Consider the following 18,896-nt stretch of genomic DNA (forward strand, 5'->3'; position numbering starts at 1 on the left):
GGAAATGAAATAGAGACCAAGCGATTTTACTGATTCCCCAACCTCTCCTCCAGTGTCTTTGCTGTTATTCAAGAAGCTCATACACAGCGTCTTTTATGAATATAAAGATCCATAATTTAATTACCATTGAACAAAAATCCTGGCAAAAAAAAAAAAGTTTACTAATGAAAGCAAAACTCACACAGCCCCACGGGAGGAGGACCAGCAATAAAGAAACAAAACAAAACAAAACAAGCCACAAAAAAAGATCAGTATCAGCATCTTCCCTTTTCCTACTTAATACTATTTTTATAACAGAAGAAAGCCAAAACCACATACAACATAAACAGACTGGAAGAAACACACCGTTGTTAATTTACCACCGTATGCTAATTTTTACACACAAAAATCAGAACTGGTGCTCTAATTTAAAAATTAGAAGTATCTACCACGAAACAGAAATACCTCGTTCAATTTCCACAAAGTTAAATCCATAGAGAAGAGATTTTTTTGTTCGCCCCCCCCTCCGGAATCCGCTTTTTCCGCCCCCCCTCCCGTGTTTGCGGGAACATTTGATGATCCCGAATTCCCGCGGCGAGCGCCCGGCGCGGGCAGGGCAGCGCTGGCGGCCGGCCCGCTGCGCGCCGCTGCCCGGGGCTGGGGCCGCCGGAGCCGGGGGGCTGCGGAGCGCTGCCAGGGCAGCCCTGGGGAGAGCGCTGCGTAGAAACAAACCCAAAACACCCCCCGCCAAACCTCCGAGCCCCCAAAGAAAAGCCGCGGGCACGCAGGAACACAAACTTCGGCGGGTCTTGCGCGGCCCCCCGGCCCCCGTCACACAAAGCGGGCCCCCCCGTCCCAGCGCGGTCCCCGCACAGCCCGGTCCCCTCAGCGCCCGAGCCGCCGAGGGCCCCGCGGAGCTCCCGCCCCAGCGCAGCCGGGCCGGCGGGGCCCCGCAGCGGAGAACTTGCGTGAGCCCGGCCCGGCGGCCCCGGACAAAGGCGGCCCCTCACCGTCTTGCCGTTGTAGTAGTACATGAGGGAGCTGCTGCCCACGCCGGGCACGGGGTAGGCGCAGTACATGGCGCGGCTGGCGCGGGCCGGGCTCAGCGCGCCGCCTCCCGCTCCCCACGGCATCCACCCGCCGCCGCGCACATGGAGCGCTCAAAGGCGGCTTATGCAAAGCAGGACTGAACCATCTCCGGCCGGCGCGGGGGTTGGGCGCGGGGGGCGCGCCAGTCCCCGCTCCGCGCCCCGGCCCCGGCCCCGGGAGGAGGCGCGCAAGGGCCCGCGGGCGCAGAGGGCTCGGCACACGCAGCCCTGCGCGCCGGGAGCCGCAGGGAACCCGCACATGGGCACGTCCTGAGCCCTGAGATAATCGTCTGCTTTTTGTTTTAATTAAATTAGAGCACTTGTGGCCGTGCAGACGCTGCTCGATGCAGCTCCAGCCACACGGCCATCTGGCTCTGTCTAAAGTTGCTTCCAACTTTGGCAAACGCTTCCCAAAGGCGCGGGGAGCTGCTGGGAGCGAGTCCCAGGGGAGAGCCCGAGCACCCAGCGCTCCCGGGGCCCTCCGAGCAGGGCTGCTTGGGGCAGGGAGTCACCCTGACACAGACAACACTTACACAAAGTGCTGGGGTTTTAAAAAAAAAAAAAAAAAAAAAATCATGTAAATATTTTCACTTTATGGAATCATCCAAAATCCATCTTTAAGATGGGGTATACAAAGTATAAGGAAAGATTCTCTTGGAAACACAAGTCTAGGGTCCCTTTACGTTGCATTTTGTATGAATAACGCACACATACGTGCCCATACAAGAGAGGGCAGAGAAAGGGAGAGGACCTCAGCAACTTTGTCACATCACAAAAACGTGAATTATTCAATACAGCAAACAGACTGCAACTTCCAGTAGAGAGATCCCTCAATATTTGCACACTGTCAATGCCTGTAGGCCTTTCTGCTTTCTTCACTGAGCAGTGGTATTAACTAACATTAACTCTTAATGAGGCGTACATTTTTTTATTTTCTAGAAGTGAACACAGCTGGTTACTAACCGAGCTTCTGCTAAGTCACATACCAACTTCAATCCAGGGAAAAAAAGGTTAACACACAACCACATTTCTCCACCTCTAGTTGTATCTACTGCCAATGCTGTGAATTCTCCCTGCCTTCCTCCTGACAAAAGCAGGAAAATATTTCAGGATAAGGAAAAAAATGGGTAAAGTTCAATTCAGCCATTTACAGGGAGAGAAAGCAAGTTGCAGAAGTCTGGTTCATTCTGCCAAGCACCGCATGTGTCAGTGAAACCCTCTGAACTGAAAAGATCCACAAGGGTGATAAACTGACTGCAGCTGAATACTACAATCAGATAAAAATCTCTGTGTAATGTCCATTATCTCAGGACATAACTACTGTAGTGTCTATAAATATACAGAATATATACACACTGACAAAAAATATTCCCATCTCAAGCTTCAAATGCTTTTTCAGTGAACTCTTCCAGTCAATTAGACTATCATGCTCAGAGTATGTTGGCAAATACATCCTGAAGTTTCCATCTGCTGAGGAACACTTGCATTTTTACTGCAAGTCGAACTACGCATCCAGAACTGTTTAACTATGCAGCAAAGCTAATGATATCTGAACCAAACTCCTCTCCAATACAAAAGGCGTAGCAGCAGCAGCTGCAAAAAAGAACATCACTATACTGCAGACTATTAAATTGCCAGGCCTGCAGAGTGACTGGCGGCTTCCTTCTTCCCTAGGGACCACAAAGACCCATTTCAGTCCCCAGAGAGTCCGTAAGAACCTTTGATTTGCAGCTAACAATGTCATTCCTTAAAGCTTCTCACTAATGTTCAGGACTCTACAGATGAGACATGCTAAAAGATCTTCAGATCTTTGCATGTGCTACTTCTTATAGTGCACTAGATTAAAAACACTACTTCAGAATAATGTACAACTTAGGAAAGTTGGAAAAGGCACTTTCAGATTACAGACTTGAAGTAGTAAGAGAACACTTTAAAAAAATAATTTTAGTATGCAAACTTTTGAAACATTAGAAGTACTTCCAGGGTAACTGCATTTAGTTTTTTGAAGTAAAGACTATCACCAACATACTTATAATGGCTACTGCACTTCCATGCACACATGCCCAGTTTTCAAAACAGTTGTATTAGAGATGAAGAGCATGATCAAGCCCCCTTCAAATAACAATTGTTACCCACCTATACAAGCAATTGGAAAAATGTTAAAAACATCAAGCAGAAAAACCTAACTTGACTGTGTAGGATTGGTGGGAGGCTGCTCTGTGTACAGCTGCCCTACACTTGTACAGAGCAACGTAGCAAAAAATACATAGGTAATATTAACTAGTAATGTTTACTAACACTATTACCATTTATCAGTTGGAGTAAATCATTAACCTTGTTCTCCAGCACATGGGTAAGACAAAAGCAACAATATGATCAATAAAACTGAGGAACGCCATTGCAAACGTCTGTTTGTAGACAAACCGGTCCCTCCATAATGAGTCACTAAATGAATTTGCTCCTGACTTACTTCCCCACAAATCAAAAGGATAACAATTGTGTTTTACCGAAAAGGAAATTATTTGTCCTACACTCAGTTATGTCATTGGGAATAAAATCTTGAGTGTCCAATGCTTGAAACATATCACTGTATCTGCTCTACATTTACTGTACAAAAACATTGTTCCTCACATTTGGTACATTGATTCACCATACAGGATCAGGCCATAATTCCATCAGCACATCAAAACCACATAAGTTTACTTTCACCAGGATAAAATATGAATCTAAAATGGAAGAATTTGAAAGACTAATGAAAAAAATGCTATGTTGTTAGCAATAACTGTATTTGCAGGAACTGCTACCAGGTAACTATTCCAAAAGCTCCTGAAGTCCAAAGCAAGTTTTTGTTTTGTGGTTGCAATTTTTCTAATCCTCATTTAAGCCAAGCAACAGCTGCTCTGAAATTTGTTTTCTTAAGAGAATCATGTTACAGTGAAATGAATCATAGCTGGATCAGCGATACTGTACAGGGTACAGTTGTTTACTCCATTTTTCCTTGGTGACAAGTCAAGGGTTAATCTTATGACTCAGCCTGACAAAACAAGTCAGCTGGAGACAGGGCCAATTTTTTAAACTTGATTTCAGACAGACATGCCGTCAGCAGAGGAGCACTGAACTGACATGCACTTTGTAGCCCGAATTGTTTCCACTCATGACCCTGTAGTGTGTGTCAAAAACAATAAACTGCCTGTTCCTAAAGTATGTAAAGAGATTATGAAAGCTGATGCAGAGTGAAATACTGACCTAAAAATAAACGGAGCTACCTGTAAGAGAATATTTTCAAAGATGATTTTAACACTAGGGGATTTTGTGAATGAACCACATGTTCTCCCTGAAAACAAACTTCTATGAGAAATACATTTTTGTTCCATTTGTCAAAGCCACAAAGCAAATACACAATAGAGCATATGTAATTCATCACTTGAATTTATAAAAAATAAACATAATTTCTACAGATTAGTGAATATTATACCATGTGAAAGATAGTTATGTAACTGTCTCAACAGATGAACCATACTCTAGTTAAACATATTACACAAAACTGAAATATCAAAACACTTTAAAAAGGTTAATGCCTTTTATCAGTTTTGTTATTTTAGATGTGGCTATTCTAAGACAAAAAGCACCAAATCTTTTAAAATTATGTGCTACTAGAAATTAAAGCTCCTCTTTCACCAACAAAAACAACTGTGATGTGTAAACCCAAGTATCGAGTATCTCCTTGTGGAAAGTTAGCTTCAGTCTTGTTGAAAAAGAACAGTAACATGGTGAAAGCCCAAGCCTGCTTTCGATGGGGAAACCAGATCTTTTGTTCTTACCAACTCCCTTTAATTTCTTAGGGGCTAGGCTAACCTTCTAGCTTTGGAAATAAGGCAAAGGCAACTGTCCTAGAACTCTCTCCTTTCCACCCCACACTGTCCAAGGCTGGAACTTCTTATCAATTTCAACCACGTTCAAGAGAGGAACAGAAGTTTCACAAGTGATAAAGTTCTTATCAGTTCTAAGAAAACTGGAACCTGAATAGGAGAGACAGACTCCAACTGATACAGAACAACCTGTTGCTATCTAAAATACACATAGTAATGTTGAGCTGCTTGTCCAGCAAAAATTCAGACAAGAAAAATCTATACATCTTAGGATTCCCAATACAACTTATTTTAAAGCCAAACATTTATGATGATTAACTCTAGCAAAGGCAGAGTTAGGACCACTGCCAAACCACGCATTGAATATTCGGCATAATGCAACTGTCAGAATAAACAAGATTTCAAGCTGGCTGTTTTCAGGGGAAAACACAATGCTGATTATACTGTCCTCCATGTAATTCATCAGCTAAGTAAATGTTAATTTATTTTAAAATCCTGGAAGGATAGCCTTCTGTGTTAACCAACCACTAAGCATGCTGCTCAGCAGAGATGGAGCAGATGAGCTGTATGGAAGGCAATTTAAAATAACCCAGTAGACTAAATTTTATAGGCAATCCCTCCTGCCAATATCCAAAGGATGATGTTTTATGCAAATTAATTTACTAATCTACACAAGAACTAAAATAGTTTGGTGGTTTTCCTTTTCAAAGCGTTTGTCTTTAACTGCACATTTAACATTTATGTTACTATAACCAGGGAAAAAAAGAGTTTAAACTGATAGTGAATAGACAGTAAATACCAATTAAATGGATATTAATTGCTATCCACTACTTTTACCTTGCTGTATTACAAGCTTGAGGGATGGTTGTTGGGGATTTTGTTGTTGATTTGGGCTCTTTTTTTTTTTTTTTTTTCTCCTGCAAAAAACTCCAGTTAGCTCTGGAAGATATGGGTAAAAAAAGATTTTTTTTTTAACAGGAAACTGTAGCTAGGACTTTTCTGTTTCAGTAGTTCTCTAAATAATAATGAGTTTATTTAATGTTCAAGTTGAATTTATCCAATTTTATGAGATATTTAAGTTACTAAACAAATATTTTCCTGGAATGGGAAGAATGAGGGGGAAAAGTGCTGTATATCCCATTCTTCAGAATCAATCTCAAAATAATTTCTTGGAGGAAGTTTTAAAATTTGTTTCAAAATCATTCAAATATAACCTTGATAGGATATTCCTCAAGTTAAGAAAGTTCTACTGTTTTGCTGGAAATATAAAGCGCTCACAGTTTGAAAGCTTCTATAGGAAGGTCTTAACTACCCATATCTACATTAAAAAGGAAACAAACACGTTTATTATCCTGAGGCAATAAACGATCCTATCAGAAGCCAGATAATCACCACAAAACGTGCTAAAAGCCTACCCAATCTAGAAACCAATAGAGACCTTAGAAGAGTTTTAAACCCTGAGACAGATGAGCGGGGCTGTGAGCGCAGCGCGCCCGCCGCCCGCGCGGATCTCTCCGTCCCCGGAGCGGCCCGGGCGGGGCCGGTGACGCTGCGGGGGCTGCGGGGTCCCTCTGCCGGCCCGGCCCGGCCCGGGCTGCCCCGCCGCCTGCAGGGGGCTCCAGAGCCCGGCCCGGCCCCGCCGCGCCGCCGAGATCCGGGCACGGAGCGCCAGGGGAGCCTTGGAACATGGCGAGCCGGAACGCCGGGAGAGGACTGTGCCTCGGCACGGAGCGCCTTGCATCCCTCCCCTTCGTCTGTGCTCCGGCTCGCTGCTCGGCGAAACTGCTTTGCGAATGAAGCCGAGAGCTACCACAAGCCAAACGGGCAATCCTTCGTCATCTGCCTGTACCTTACAGAAAGGAAGAACTCACAACGAATCCCAGCGATCAGTGCAAATGGAATGAAATCCCACAACTAAGTCTCCGAGACTGAACAACTTGCTTGCTTTAGACAATCTGATGTCACAAGCAACCGAGGGACTAAAATAGGAAGTAATTTAATTCAATTTCTTTGCTTCATTGTGTAACGACACATCTACATCTGAAATTTTACTTAAAGATTATGCAATGCTTTCATTTCAGTACCATTCTTTTGGAAAAGCATTTGTTTTGGTTTTGCATTGCCCGTTTCTGACAAATGGCCAGGTCATAGGCAAAGCAACCTGCCCCACTTGGGGGCTGAGCAAGCAAGCCAAGGGAAACCACTCACTTCAACAGCCCATGGAGGTCCAGCAACACCACATTCCCCACTACTTTCCAATTATCATAAAAATCTTCCCACCGAAGCCTGTACAAGTATTATCAAGCAAAAGATAGTAAGAAATAGTCTTCAGAAAAGCTTGTATCCTTATTTATTGTTATAAAACATCACACCAGTTTGTGGCAATGGACACATTCATCTTTGATGAAAAGCAGAGTTGCAGAAATTCCATGTAACTTCTCCCTAAATAACATGATCTGCAATTCAGTATTTTTAATAACATTTTTTCTAATTATAAACAAAATTTATGATTCTTTTATGCAAATCCACACGCTAATTTAAGAGCATCTAATACACTTGATTTGATATGTTATGAAAACTTCAAAAATAAAATATCCCCAGTAAATCCAAACATGGAGAAATTATTTGACATCATTATATATCCATCATGGATGCATGTATATGCAGGATTTTCAGAGAAGATCTCTCAATTAAGCAACCTGACATTAGTTCACCACAGTCAGACGACAGGACAGTTAGTGTAGAAAAATGATCTGATTGCAATTTTTTAAAAAAGCTTTTAAGAGAGGGTTGCTCAAGTACCTTCACCCTCATTCAGTGAGAACTCGAGCTGAACTCACACAGCAGGACTTTGCAATGGGCTGCCTGGTTGTCTAATGACAGCTAAATGTTCTCATGCAGCAAAGAGCAGGTGGGATGCTTTATCTGAGGTCACCGTGGTTTTCAGATAGATTTCAAATAAAGGCCATGGTGAAAAAAACCCCTACAATAACCTAACCAGAAAAACAGACCTTTTTCTATTAAATATAAAATCTCAAATATTTTTACTTGGTTTGTAACATAATTTAGGGCTTGGATGTTTTATACATTTGCATTTTGTTCATGTTCATAGATGAACACAGCGTTTCAAAAGCAGTATTTAGCAAGTCTCTAAAAACTTTATCCCATAAATCAAGTGACAAAGAATAAGCATAAAGACGACGGAAGACTGTGTAATGAGAAAGAAATCCTAAATTCTGTGTAGCATTACCCATAAAGATTTATTTCCTCAGTTTTGTTATTTAGAATCACTTTCTAAAACACGGCAGAGCAGCAGAGCAGAGAGGTCAGGAGAGTTACTGCTGTCTTTGAGAGCTCTTGCTATTAAAGACAAGTGACAGTTGTATGTAGCACCTGACTGTGCACGGCGATTCACAACAGATCTGAACAAACTAAACCCGGCTTTGCACATTTGGGCACCATTTGTGGACAGTGGGAAAAAAATCTTACCAAAAAATGTCTCCCTAGAAAGTCATTTAAACACAACATCACAGTCAGTTCAACATCACACAAAGTATCTACCCAGGATGCTCCAAAGTTTTGATTCAGAGCCACACACTTCATAAAGTACTCCAACGGTGTTGTTTTACACCAGGCTACCTCAATACACATGGAAATTGCTAATGCTGAGACTCTACTTAGTGTGGTGAACACTATATTATTTCTAATACATCTAAACTTTAATATCTCAAAAACTGGGTTTCAGATAACCATTCAGAAGATACTTCCCATTCTACTATTTCAAATAATCCCCTTTTACCCTTTAAGAGGGGTGGAGGAAGGAGAAAACACAGAAGGGAGTAACATCTATTATTTTTCTTCTTGTACCATTAGCATCTTTATGTGACATGTTTTGAAATATCTCCAGAAGCTCAGTCTTAAAAGACTGGCAGGAAAGCAGAAAGAAAAGCGCCCTAAATGGGAGGTATTCAATGCATGCAAACCAAGTTTGCTGTAGCTTTGCACCATAAACTATTCTTGCAAGAAATTAGCACCCATGGACTATACACGTACTACAGAGGGTGATATATGAGGAGCCCCTATAAAGAAACTACAAATTGTCTTCCATGCATTCAAAAATATAAGTCTGAATTTAGAAAGAAATCCCTGGTTTCATACAATGATAATTTGACAATCTCTAATTAAATTAGTGCAATCCAAAGTTCAATATTAAATGATCATCTCAGCTAGCATGGAAAGCCTAAAATACTCAAAATACTTATTGGAAACTACACAGAAAACAAGCAGACATTTATGTCTGTATGTCACAGCTCATTTTCTGTAACAAAAATCAACAGATACAATGTATTCCAGTTATTTCTCTGATATGACACTAATTAAATAGCAAAAGAATGATGACAGATATTCGCACGATTTTTCTTAGAATTATGACCTCGTGAGAGCCACTGATTATGGTACTAGTAACAAATGCTAGCTGAAACCTTTCCTGACTCCACATGTAAATAGGAGGTTTCTGCTCACACTCCATCCATTTTTGGATGATGATGTCCCTGGGCATTTCTGAGCGAGCCTCACTTGGCTGTGTCTCCCTCTGCAGCCCGAGCAGCTCTCCGGAAACCCTGACACTCTGCTCTTCCTGGCCGAGGAGCTGCACGGCTTTCCAGTCACATGATGTTATTAGTGTCTGGCTTAGTTAACTCCTACCATCACAAAAATTTGCAGAAATACAACAGTTGTCAATCTCTGAAGAGAATGTAACTCAGTGAACAGTATTTCCCCTCCTATAATATAAACAGCATAACAATCTTGCTGCTCACTCAAACCTGGCTTGGGGGAAAAAAAAAAAAAGTTTTTTAATTTCTATCCTCCTCAGAGTGCTTTAAATTTAGAAGCTGTAGTTTAACATAAATCCTTGCATTTCAACATTCAAAATGTTTTGGGCAGTGAGTCATCACTTAACAAATTATAACACAAAAACTTCAAACTGCATTTGCCTGGAACATTTAATTTTTACATAAGAGGACAAATTCAGATTGAGTTGCATTCCAGAAAGAAGCCAAAAAATTCACCAGCACTTTTCTCTGTAATTGTTTTTACTTTGGGCCCTGATAGAACACATTAAAAACGATAAACCTCAAAACAAATAATTTCAGAAAGTACCATACAAAACACAAGAAAAAAGAAACAAACTAGAGGAAGGGTTGTTTGGGGTTTTTTGAATCATTATTACTTAAAAGACTGTTATTAAATTACAGTTATCTAGGAAATTAAATTACTGCTGAGTATCCGTTGACATGGCAGCCTTATACTAACAAAAACATTGCAGAAACCAGTATTTTAGAAACTGAAAAATTAAAAAATACAGATTTGTATAACCAAATTAACTATCATCTCTCCTCTGACTTTTCATATTATAATTAAACTTCTCTGCACTAAAGCAACTTTTTTCCCACAATACATTCCGACTTGTTATGAAGGTATATTTAAAATAAAGACTACACTTACATAATGATCTACTCAATTTAAATTTCTCATGATGCTCAGTGAAATTTAGTTTTGTGTCATCTTCTACATATGCAGTATCTCGATTAATTTTTTGGATTTTTTTGTAACGTGTCATTTTACTTCAAGGCTCTATTCAGCAGTGAAAGCAATGAAATACAGAGAAACAGTGCTTAAAACCTGCAGCATCACAATCATTGATTATTCACAGTAACTGCACTTAACTGCGCAGATTGGTACAATGTTAATACAAATAAAATCTATCAGCATTTTATTGTCTCCACTCTGACAGAAGAAGAATTAAATGAAAGCCATTTGAAATACACTGCTTGTTAAAATTAAACCCTGGTAAGAGAAATGAGAGAAATCTTTCATTCTCCAAAATGATCTCTTTACCTGGCTGATGCTACTAAATATTAAACGTGTAGCGTAAGCTCTATTACTGCCTAAAATTACTGTAATAAATTTCGTGAAAATTGCACTGCTATGTGTTTTAGCTTCTCTGACATTTTAAATATATTTTTGTTAAACTAGCAGAAATCATCTGCTAGACTGTAAAGCCACCCTACATAACACGCAACTGTTAAAATGTAAATTGCCAAACTATTTTTAGCTGCTGCTGAAGGGGGAAAAAAAAATGGAGGGGGAAAAGAAGAATATTCCTGGCCTCGGGAATAATGATTTGAGGCATTGTGTTCATTTTGTTTATCAAGCAGCTATTCAGCCTCTAGTGGGGCCCAAGTGCTTATGCAAGCAAAAGCTTTTAAGAGTGCCTGCAGCTGCAATCCTGGCTTCCAGGTAGGCTGCAGGTTCAGAGCACAGCTGCCCCAGGCTATCCACACTATCTCAGCTCCATCTGGAAGAACTGTTAAAACAGGATTTCAGATCCCGGGCTCTGTCTGAGAACATCGTGAGCAGGGGGAGGAAGAAGGGAAGGAGAGGGAGGAGAGAACAGGGGAGATGCGAGGTCTAGAAGACACCATCCGTGGTTCAGCCTCAATACAAAATGAAAAGCTCAGCCCCATTTTGCTCCCGCTATATTACTGTTGCCTGTGCAGTGCGCTCTATTCAGCCTATCCGGCTTTGAGTTATGACTCATCCAAGTGCACCTGCGACCATGTGTTAAGTACTGCCAAATAAAAGCCCAACATCCATTTACACAACAAAGAGATGTATCCCGCAAGGCAGCGGAGCTTCCCCCTCCCCTCCTGTTTGTTCTGAGCAGGGGAAAAAATAATTCTGTCCTTCACTTCACTGGGGATTTTTCACTTCACGTGGATTTTTAAATGCAGATTCATTTATAAACAATTTTCTTCCTTTTAAGAATAAAGCATATTTAATACCACAAAACACCCCTATAGCATTAGATTATCACAGCCATTAATGATTTTTCCACCAAAACCCTTCCAACCTTTTTTATCAAAGCCCTTTATTCTCGAAGGATAAATTTTCAAGCAAAGAGGGATCAACAAACTAGTTGCTTGAAAGCTTTCCTGATGCTAGGCTGAAGTTAGGAAAGGCTTAATGAAGGCTTTAAAATCCACCAGGGCTTCACAATGAACATCTGACTCGGTGATTTATGCATATTAATAACCTCAGTCCTACTGAGGCAAGCTGAGCTGTACATGTCCTCCGAATCTTAATGTCTTCAGCTCCACTGGGATTATTACAAATGTAAATTTCTAAGATTCTCAGCTATTAATCTCTGTCTGTCCTCCTGTTCAGCAACATAATGACTAATTAAACATCAAAAGACCTGTACAGGAGATCTTCTTTGACAGCTCCTGGCCCAGCTCTCTTCCCAAGAGAGGAATTCAAATGACAGGGACAAGTGGGTAGGAGCATATGAGCGAGCTACAAATCACTGCTATGAAATCTAAAAACTCCACATCAAATGTGTATTTAGTCCTGCAGAACCACTCCCAATTACCTAGCCTGGCTGCTCATGTCCAGCAGTCAGCCCTCCTAATGCTAAAGTTAAGTAATTTGTATGTATGGCAGGTAAAGAGAATGCAATCTGAACCCAATTTTTATCACTACAAGTAAAAAATGTAGTACTTACAGAAGAAGGCAAACCAGGGGGCACCTTTCTTACTTTCTTTGTCTGTAGAGGATCTGTACACAGAAAAACAGCATTTAACCAAATATCTACATTATAGGTGAAAATGAATAAATAGCTACGCTGCTCAGTTTTTTTCCTTCCATGATGAATTTCTTATTTTCCAATTTTATGCATTTTTTCATTCCCTGGCAAAGAGATCTGTCTTTCACATCAATATAAAAATGTCAAATACTGATGTTCTCCTCTAAAATAAAGCTTTGCTAAATAGTTACTGTCAATTCTTTTCCTAAGAAAAACAGTTATTCCTAAGAACAGTTACTCTGAAGGGTATACTTATGACCTTATACTTGCTAAGAAACAAAGTAAGGTTTTGAAAAATACGAAGAGCAAAATGGGACTTTTTAGCAGGAGAAATGCTTTCTTTTCTGCACATCAGAGTATAGTTAGAACTCTCCAAAAGGAATTTGACATGTCACCCTCGGACAACATGTTAAGGTATGATTTATATTTTAAGAATACTAACATGATGTAAATTTTATAGTTTTTAGACTCTGCCAAGGTTGTAAATAAACAGCAAATTTAATGACCTAATTACTTTCCTTGAGTAATAAAGTCAATACATTCAAATTTGCATGTAACAGTAAAGTTGGAGGTATGATACCTGCTTCTTTCTTCCAATAGGTGTTGTATTAAAACAAAAGCACCCAGCAATTTCACTACCTAAACCAAGAATCTGAACCAGTTTAATCAGATGCTAACACAATTAATCTGAACACTCTGCATGCAAATTGCAAATTAACTGATGTTTTGAAGATGAGTATCTGGTAAGGTTACCCGTTCTACAGTTAACCAATAAAGTCTTTAATTAAAACAAAAAAAATCCTGTTTTTCTGTTTTCATTCAGAACATTTATAATTATATGACAAGATAAAGGTGAGATAAGGTGAAATATCTGCTAGATATCTTTAATCTCATCATTTCCCATAGGGCACACTCACAAAGAAAAGAAAAGGACTTTTGGAAGAGATATTTACTTTGGATTCAGAGTGTCACCTGGAAGAGAACACTAGTTGGTTTCAATGCAATTTAATATGAAATTTAACAGAGCTTGTTATAATCCTGGTCAGACGACTCCTTTTTGGGGATAAAATGGGCATATTTTGACTTCGTTAGAAATTCTCAGGCAGCAGATTTGTAGCACTTAATAAGTCCATTAAAAAAAAAAAAAACAAACTCAGACATACTTTCTCAAGCCATTGGAAATGACTTGAGATAAAAGTATACTTCCTCCTCCTGAGATTCCTGGAAAAACGCTTCCATGAATTTGTAACCATCACTTGCCATATCCCAGGTTACAAGCCCCAGATTCAACCATGACAGACAGAGGAATATCACCAGTGTGGACACGCTTATACCCCCTGATCTTCTCTTTCAAAGAAAAAGCTAAATGTACTCTGAAAACTCCACACTTCACTTTCATTTGTTTCATTTAATGATATCAGGAACTGCCCAAACTCTACAGTTTGCCCAGGGAACAAGAATCCCATTCAGGACCATCTCAATGACTGCTGCACACAGTGACCTTCCTGCACGTGTCTTGAGCACCCTGTGCCCAGCACCCAAAGCCCAGCTCCAACATGCCCCTGCCACTCAAACCCAGAGCAGGTCACTACTGTAAGTAGCTTCTCACGAAAACCCATTCAGTGTGGGCTGAAACACCATCATCATCATCATCTTCAAACACAAGCCTTTTCTACAGAAGTTCCACTGCTCTTTCAAGCTGTAAACAATTCCATGGAACTTTTTATAAGAGTGTTCCTTTTCTGAAACAGGTGTGAGGAACTGCTGCGTTTGTTCTGGTATTCTGAGCAACAGGAATACTTAGAACAATCTTCATAAAGACAGCCAACCCTAAGTTAAATGGCAGTTGGCTCAACAACAAGGTAAAAAGGTTATACAAATATGGTATTTTAAAACACATATATCCACACATACATCAGGAGAAGAGAAAATGCCCTTCAGCTGTACCAAGGGAGATTTAGGTTTGATGTCAGGAAAAATTTCTTCACTGAAAAGGCTGTCAGGCACTGGAACAAACTGCCCAGGAAGTGGTGGACACCATCCCTGAAGGGATTGAAAAGATGTGTAGGTGTGGCACCTGGGGACATGGGTTACTGGTGGACTGGGCAGTGCTGGGGTAAAAGTTGGACTCGACGGTCTTCTTTTTCAAATGAAATTATTCCATGATATATAAGATTAAGTTCCAAAGTAATATTTTTTATAAAAAAAAGATTTAAAAAACAATTTCAGGCATGTTCAGGACTATTTTAGTGCACAAGAAGTTTGCAGTTATAATTAATAATAAAGTTACTTCACAGAGCAATTTGCATTTGAGAATTTTATTTTGGGTAAAGTATGATTGGACTTACATGGTTCCAACAAACAAGATTTTTACTATGGAATAGAGGTGCTATACAGAATGAGGGGCATTAAAGACTCAACCATATAATTAGAGAAATTCTAATGACCTATCATACTAATACAGAAATATATGGTAACTAGAATATAATGGTAAACTAGAATATAAGTCTGTCTTTGTACCAAAAAGATTTTTTTTAAATTTGCACACCTAATTATTCACAAGTCTTATAGCAGATACTAGAGAACAGCTGGCTCATTCTTGATTCTCTGATTCAACAGAATTAGAGAGCTATAAAATATTACCACTGTCTATGATCAGGTATAAAAATTCCATTCACTTCCAACTATCCCCAGATTAAAATACTAATACTGTCACAGGATTATAACAAATTTTTAAGCAACTTCCTGCCTGCATATTTTGCAGGGTAGTTTGATTTTAGGATAAACTACTAGCCTCCAATTGCTAAGATCTTTAAAGGCATGTTGAACCAATTACAATGAACTATATATTGCCCCGAATAAAGTTACTTTTAGCATATAAAAGGATAATTGTTTCCCCTTTGTGTCCTTCCCCTACTAAATAATGGTAATGACCTCAAGGTCAGGCATTTCCAGGAGTTAATGATGGCACGGGTTAAGGGCACTCAGCTGGTCATCAGCTCCTATCCATCTGTCATTATTGCTTTTGCAATTAAGGGTTTTATTAGAGTTTCTTGTTTGTTTTGTAAGCCAGACTGACCAGTGTTGAATCCAAGCTAGCGTCTCAGAGAAAATGTTAATAATTCCAGTTTTTCTCTTATATAGCAGCCTGGTGTAATTTAAACTGCTCAGCACAGAGCAATCTCCCTTAAATTAAATGAACTGTCAAAAAAAAAAAAAAAAAAAAAAGCCTGCAGAGAAGCATCATGAACAAGTTTCAAAGTGTCTGTGTTACTCACCAAGAGCTGGTGAGTCATGAAGTGGTCGTCGGCGCTGATTTGTGCCAGAAAATGGGTAGTAGGGTGTGCCAGGCTTCCCAGAGGATGACAGCTGACCTGGACTTCCAAGCCCCATATCAGACCGAAGCAGACTGGACTACAAAAGTACACAGAGAAAAGTCAAATTAAGCTCTATTGCAATGCAGCTGTTAATATGCCGGGCTGACAAACTATTAACCACTTACTGCTCTTGGCATTTATAGGAATTTACTGGGATTTAGTGAAGGTTCTAGAGTTGAAAAAAATGTAGACTTTTTAAAATCAATGTTCAGAGTATGTATTGTAGCATAACTCAGAAAGGCAGAGCAAGTTTGGCTGTGAGCCTCCAGAAACCCATAACCATTTCAGCTGAAAACATCTGAAAGAATCAATTCATATTTAAATTTTAAACAAAAATCATAATCCTTTGTTTAGTTTGCAATATAACACCCCTTCTATTACACAATATAAACATAATTGATAAAAACTGCAAAGAGTTTATAGCGTGACATTAAGTTTTATCACATACTTAGAAATCAAGACTTAGATTACATTCATAAAACATGGAATAAAATTGTCCAAAAAAAATCAAATGCAGACAAGAGATAACTGAGTAGATTAATGAACAGAATGTGAAAAATGGACATTTTAAAAACTTCAAACTAACAAGGTAGTTGAACCCTACCCTTTTTGTTCCCTTTTCACCCAGTAAAAACAAAAACATTCTAAACACCTAACAAGTGCATTGTATATTGTTTGACCTCACATTCCTTGGAATTCCTCTGTAAAGCTGAAATGAATGTTGGTAATTTAGAACAACATAGTTTTTCCACGGGTGATGTTATATTTAGCTTTGTTTTAGTATGAAAATCCCGACTTGGAGTGAAACCCACAGAACTGTCTGTACAGAAAATGTACCAGGTGGTAAAAATTCACTGTGTTTCACTCCTGGCTGACGCATACAGCTTTCCTCATGGAGCAGCATCCACTCTACACTGCACACAGTTGATGACACACTGCTCTTACTGTCTGCCAGTGTTTTAAGGTCATGGTGAAGCAGCAGCCTCAGAAGAAATTTGATTTCTTCAGCCGTGGTGAGTACATGGTGCAGCCTTGCCAGCACAAGGGGGTAAAGCACAGCTGGCAGGACAACAGGGATGTTCTGCTCAGACTCATCTGCACTGACATTTCATGGGCAGGTGATGCTAAGACAGAAACTGCTAACTGGAGTAACTTCTATACCAAAACCCTGCCTAATTTCTCCCAAGCCAACATTCCTGGTCCCATCCAGCTGTTCTCCAGGAGGAGCCCTCGTGCCCTCACACGTTCCAGAGGTTTCACCAAACCTGCTTGTGGGCTGGACCACGGCAGGAACATCTCCAGTGCTGCTGCCTGCTCGGGACACAGCAGCCCAGGGGTCACACATGGCGCCTGCCTCTCCTCACCTTCCCTTCTGAGGCCCACATACCTCAGTCACAAATAAATGGATTTTTGGAATATACTAGATCATCAAAACAGATTTGTCCGGTATGAGGAGTTGTGAAAGGTGAGGTTCACTCATACAGCTCACAGAAAGGTACTAAATGCCTTCTACCCTGCAGTGCACTGGGATTAGCAGAAAATTAAGACTTCAAATTGAGTTACAGAATATATATAAGGTGGTTTTTTTTGCTTTGTATCACCATTGAAATTTCTCTCTTTTCTTGCTTGATGACTAATATGAGCATGAAAATCTTATCTTTTAATTGAATACAGTGGGATGTGAAAGAATCTCCTCATCACAAACTAAAGGAAGGCCCAAAAGTGTTAAGTATTTTATACAAAAGTGTAAAGATCAAAATTTGTTAAAAATGTTACTGCATAGAAATAGGTTCCTCTCAGCTTAGCTTCTTCACTGTTATTCTTACAATAGTCTTAGAAACAGAATTCTTAATCTGAAGCTCATATTAAAATGAGATACTCTGATAGGGTGACAAAAGTATGCAGGGGGAAATCTGCTGGTAGGCTGTTCCAAGGTCTTCTAATTTTTGCTTTGGTCAAATAGTTAAGATTTTACTGTTTCGCAGAAAACATTATGAATATCTGGCTTACTGACTAAAAATGGGAATTTAGCAAAGATACTATTCTACACATTTACTACAGTTTTAGAGGTGAACACTGTGCAGGAAACCTGGTCAATGTTTAGTGAAACGCAGCTCCTCCAAACCAACACTGGCCAGAAGAAGAAACGAAACCAGTTCTCACTTAGGCCAACACTTGACCTTCTTGACCAAGAATACCCAGGACTGAAGGAAAATATTTTACGTAGCCTGTGGGGAAGGGAATGATAGTTGTGTAGTGTGATAGTTGTCATTTCAAGAAGCTGAGCAAGGTCCCCGTCCCTGAATGGCAGAAGCGCTGAGGCTGCAGGGACCTCTGGAGGTCAGCGAGCACAGCCCTGCTCGCTCAGAGCAGCTGTCAAACACAATTAGCAACTACGGCCCATTCACATTAAAGACAACCCTCCCTGCTACCCCAGCATCTCCGCTGACCATGGCAGGGATTTTGGAAATGCAAGGGGATCCATACAGATGCTTCCAAAAACAAAAAAAGGGGGGGTGGGAGGGTTCCTAGTTCCTCTGTTCCCCTCCTCATTAGGAGATGAGGAAAGATTAAAAAAGAGAGAAGAACCAACCAGTAAAAACTTTTAAATTCATTTCTACAAAGCCATTCCAAACGGTATGAGTCTGTGTCTTTCCCAGGCTTAACCTCCAACCTTTACTTCATGACATTTGCCATTCTTGCTCTTGTCCTAAGTATTCCAGTATTTGATATTTTCAGCAGACCCTGAATTTCAAAGCAGCCTGGCCACTACAATAACAAAGTTAGTGTGTAAGCACTATAATAGATACACAGTAAATCTCAAGCTGTGCAACACACTCGTGAAGTTTTCTGAGCTATACTCTGTTTGGGTAAGCATTTTTTTTACTTCTGAAAAAGGATTCAAAAAAAAAACCAACACAACACCAGAACCCTCTTC

At 40.1% G+C, this 18,896-nt stretch overlaps 1 protein-coding gene across 9 annotated transcripts in view; it reads right to left on the bottom strand.

Annotated features, from left to right (window-relative positions):
• The window catches only part of TCF12 (transcription factor 12), a 159,128-nt gene that overhangs the window by 38,055 nt on the left and 102,177 nt on the right, over window positions 1-18,896 (bottom strand). For 6 of the 9 annotated variants that reach the window (XM_066195944.1, XM_066195947.1, XM_066195942.1 and 3 more), the window contains exons 8-9: window positions 15,860-15,995; window positions 12,501-12,553 (exon numbers count right to left, since the gene is read on the bottom strand). In XM_066195944.1, the coding sequence (XP_066052041.1) occupies window positions 12,501-12,553; window positions 15,860-15,995 (189 nt within the window). Of the gene's footprint in view, window positions 1-989; window positions 1,147-12,500; window positions 12,554-15,859; window positions 15,996-18,896 lie in introns of those variants that run through there. The other 3 variants (XM_066195950.1, XM_066195948.1, XM_066195949.1) reach the window with 3 other exon arrangements.

This window comes from Chamaea fasciata, unplaced genomic scaffold (genome assembly GCF_029207755.1).
Source record: "Chamaea fasciata isolate MVZ Bird 193981 ecotype frontalis unplaced genomic scaffold, bChaFas1.0.hap1 SCAF_14, whole genome shotgun sequence".
Classification (NCBI taxonomy): domain Eukaryota; kingdom Metazoa; phylum Chordata; class Aves; order Passeriformes; family Sylviidae; genus Chamaea; species Chamaea fasciata.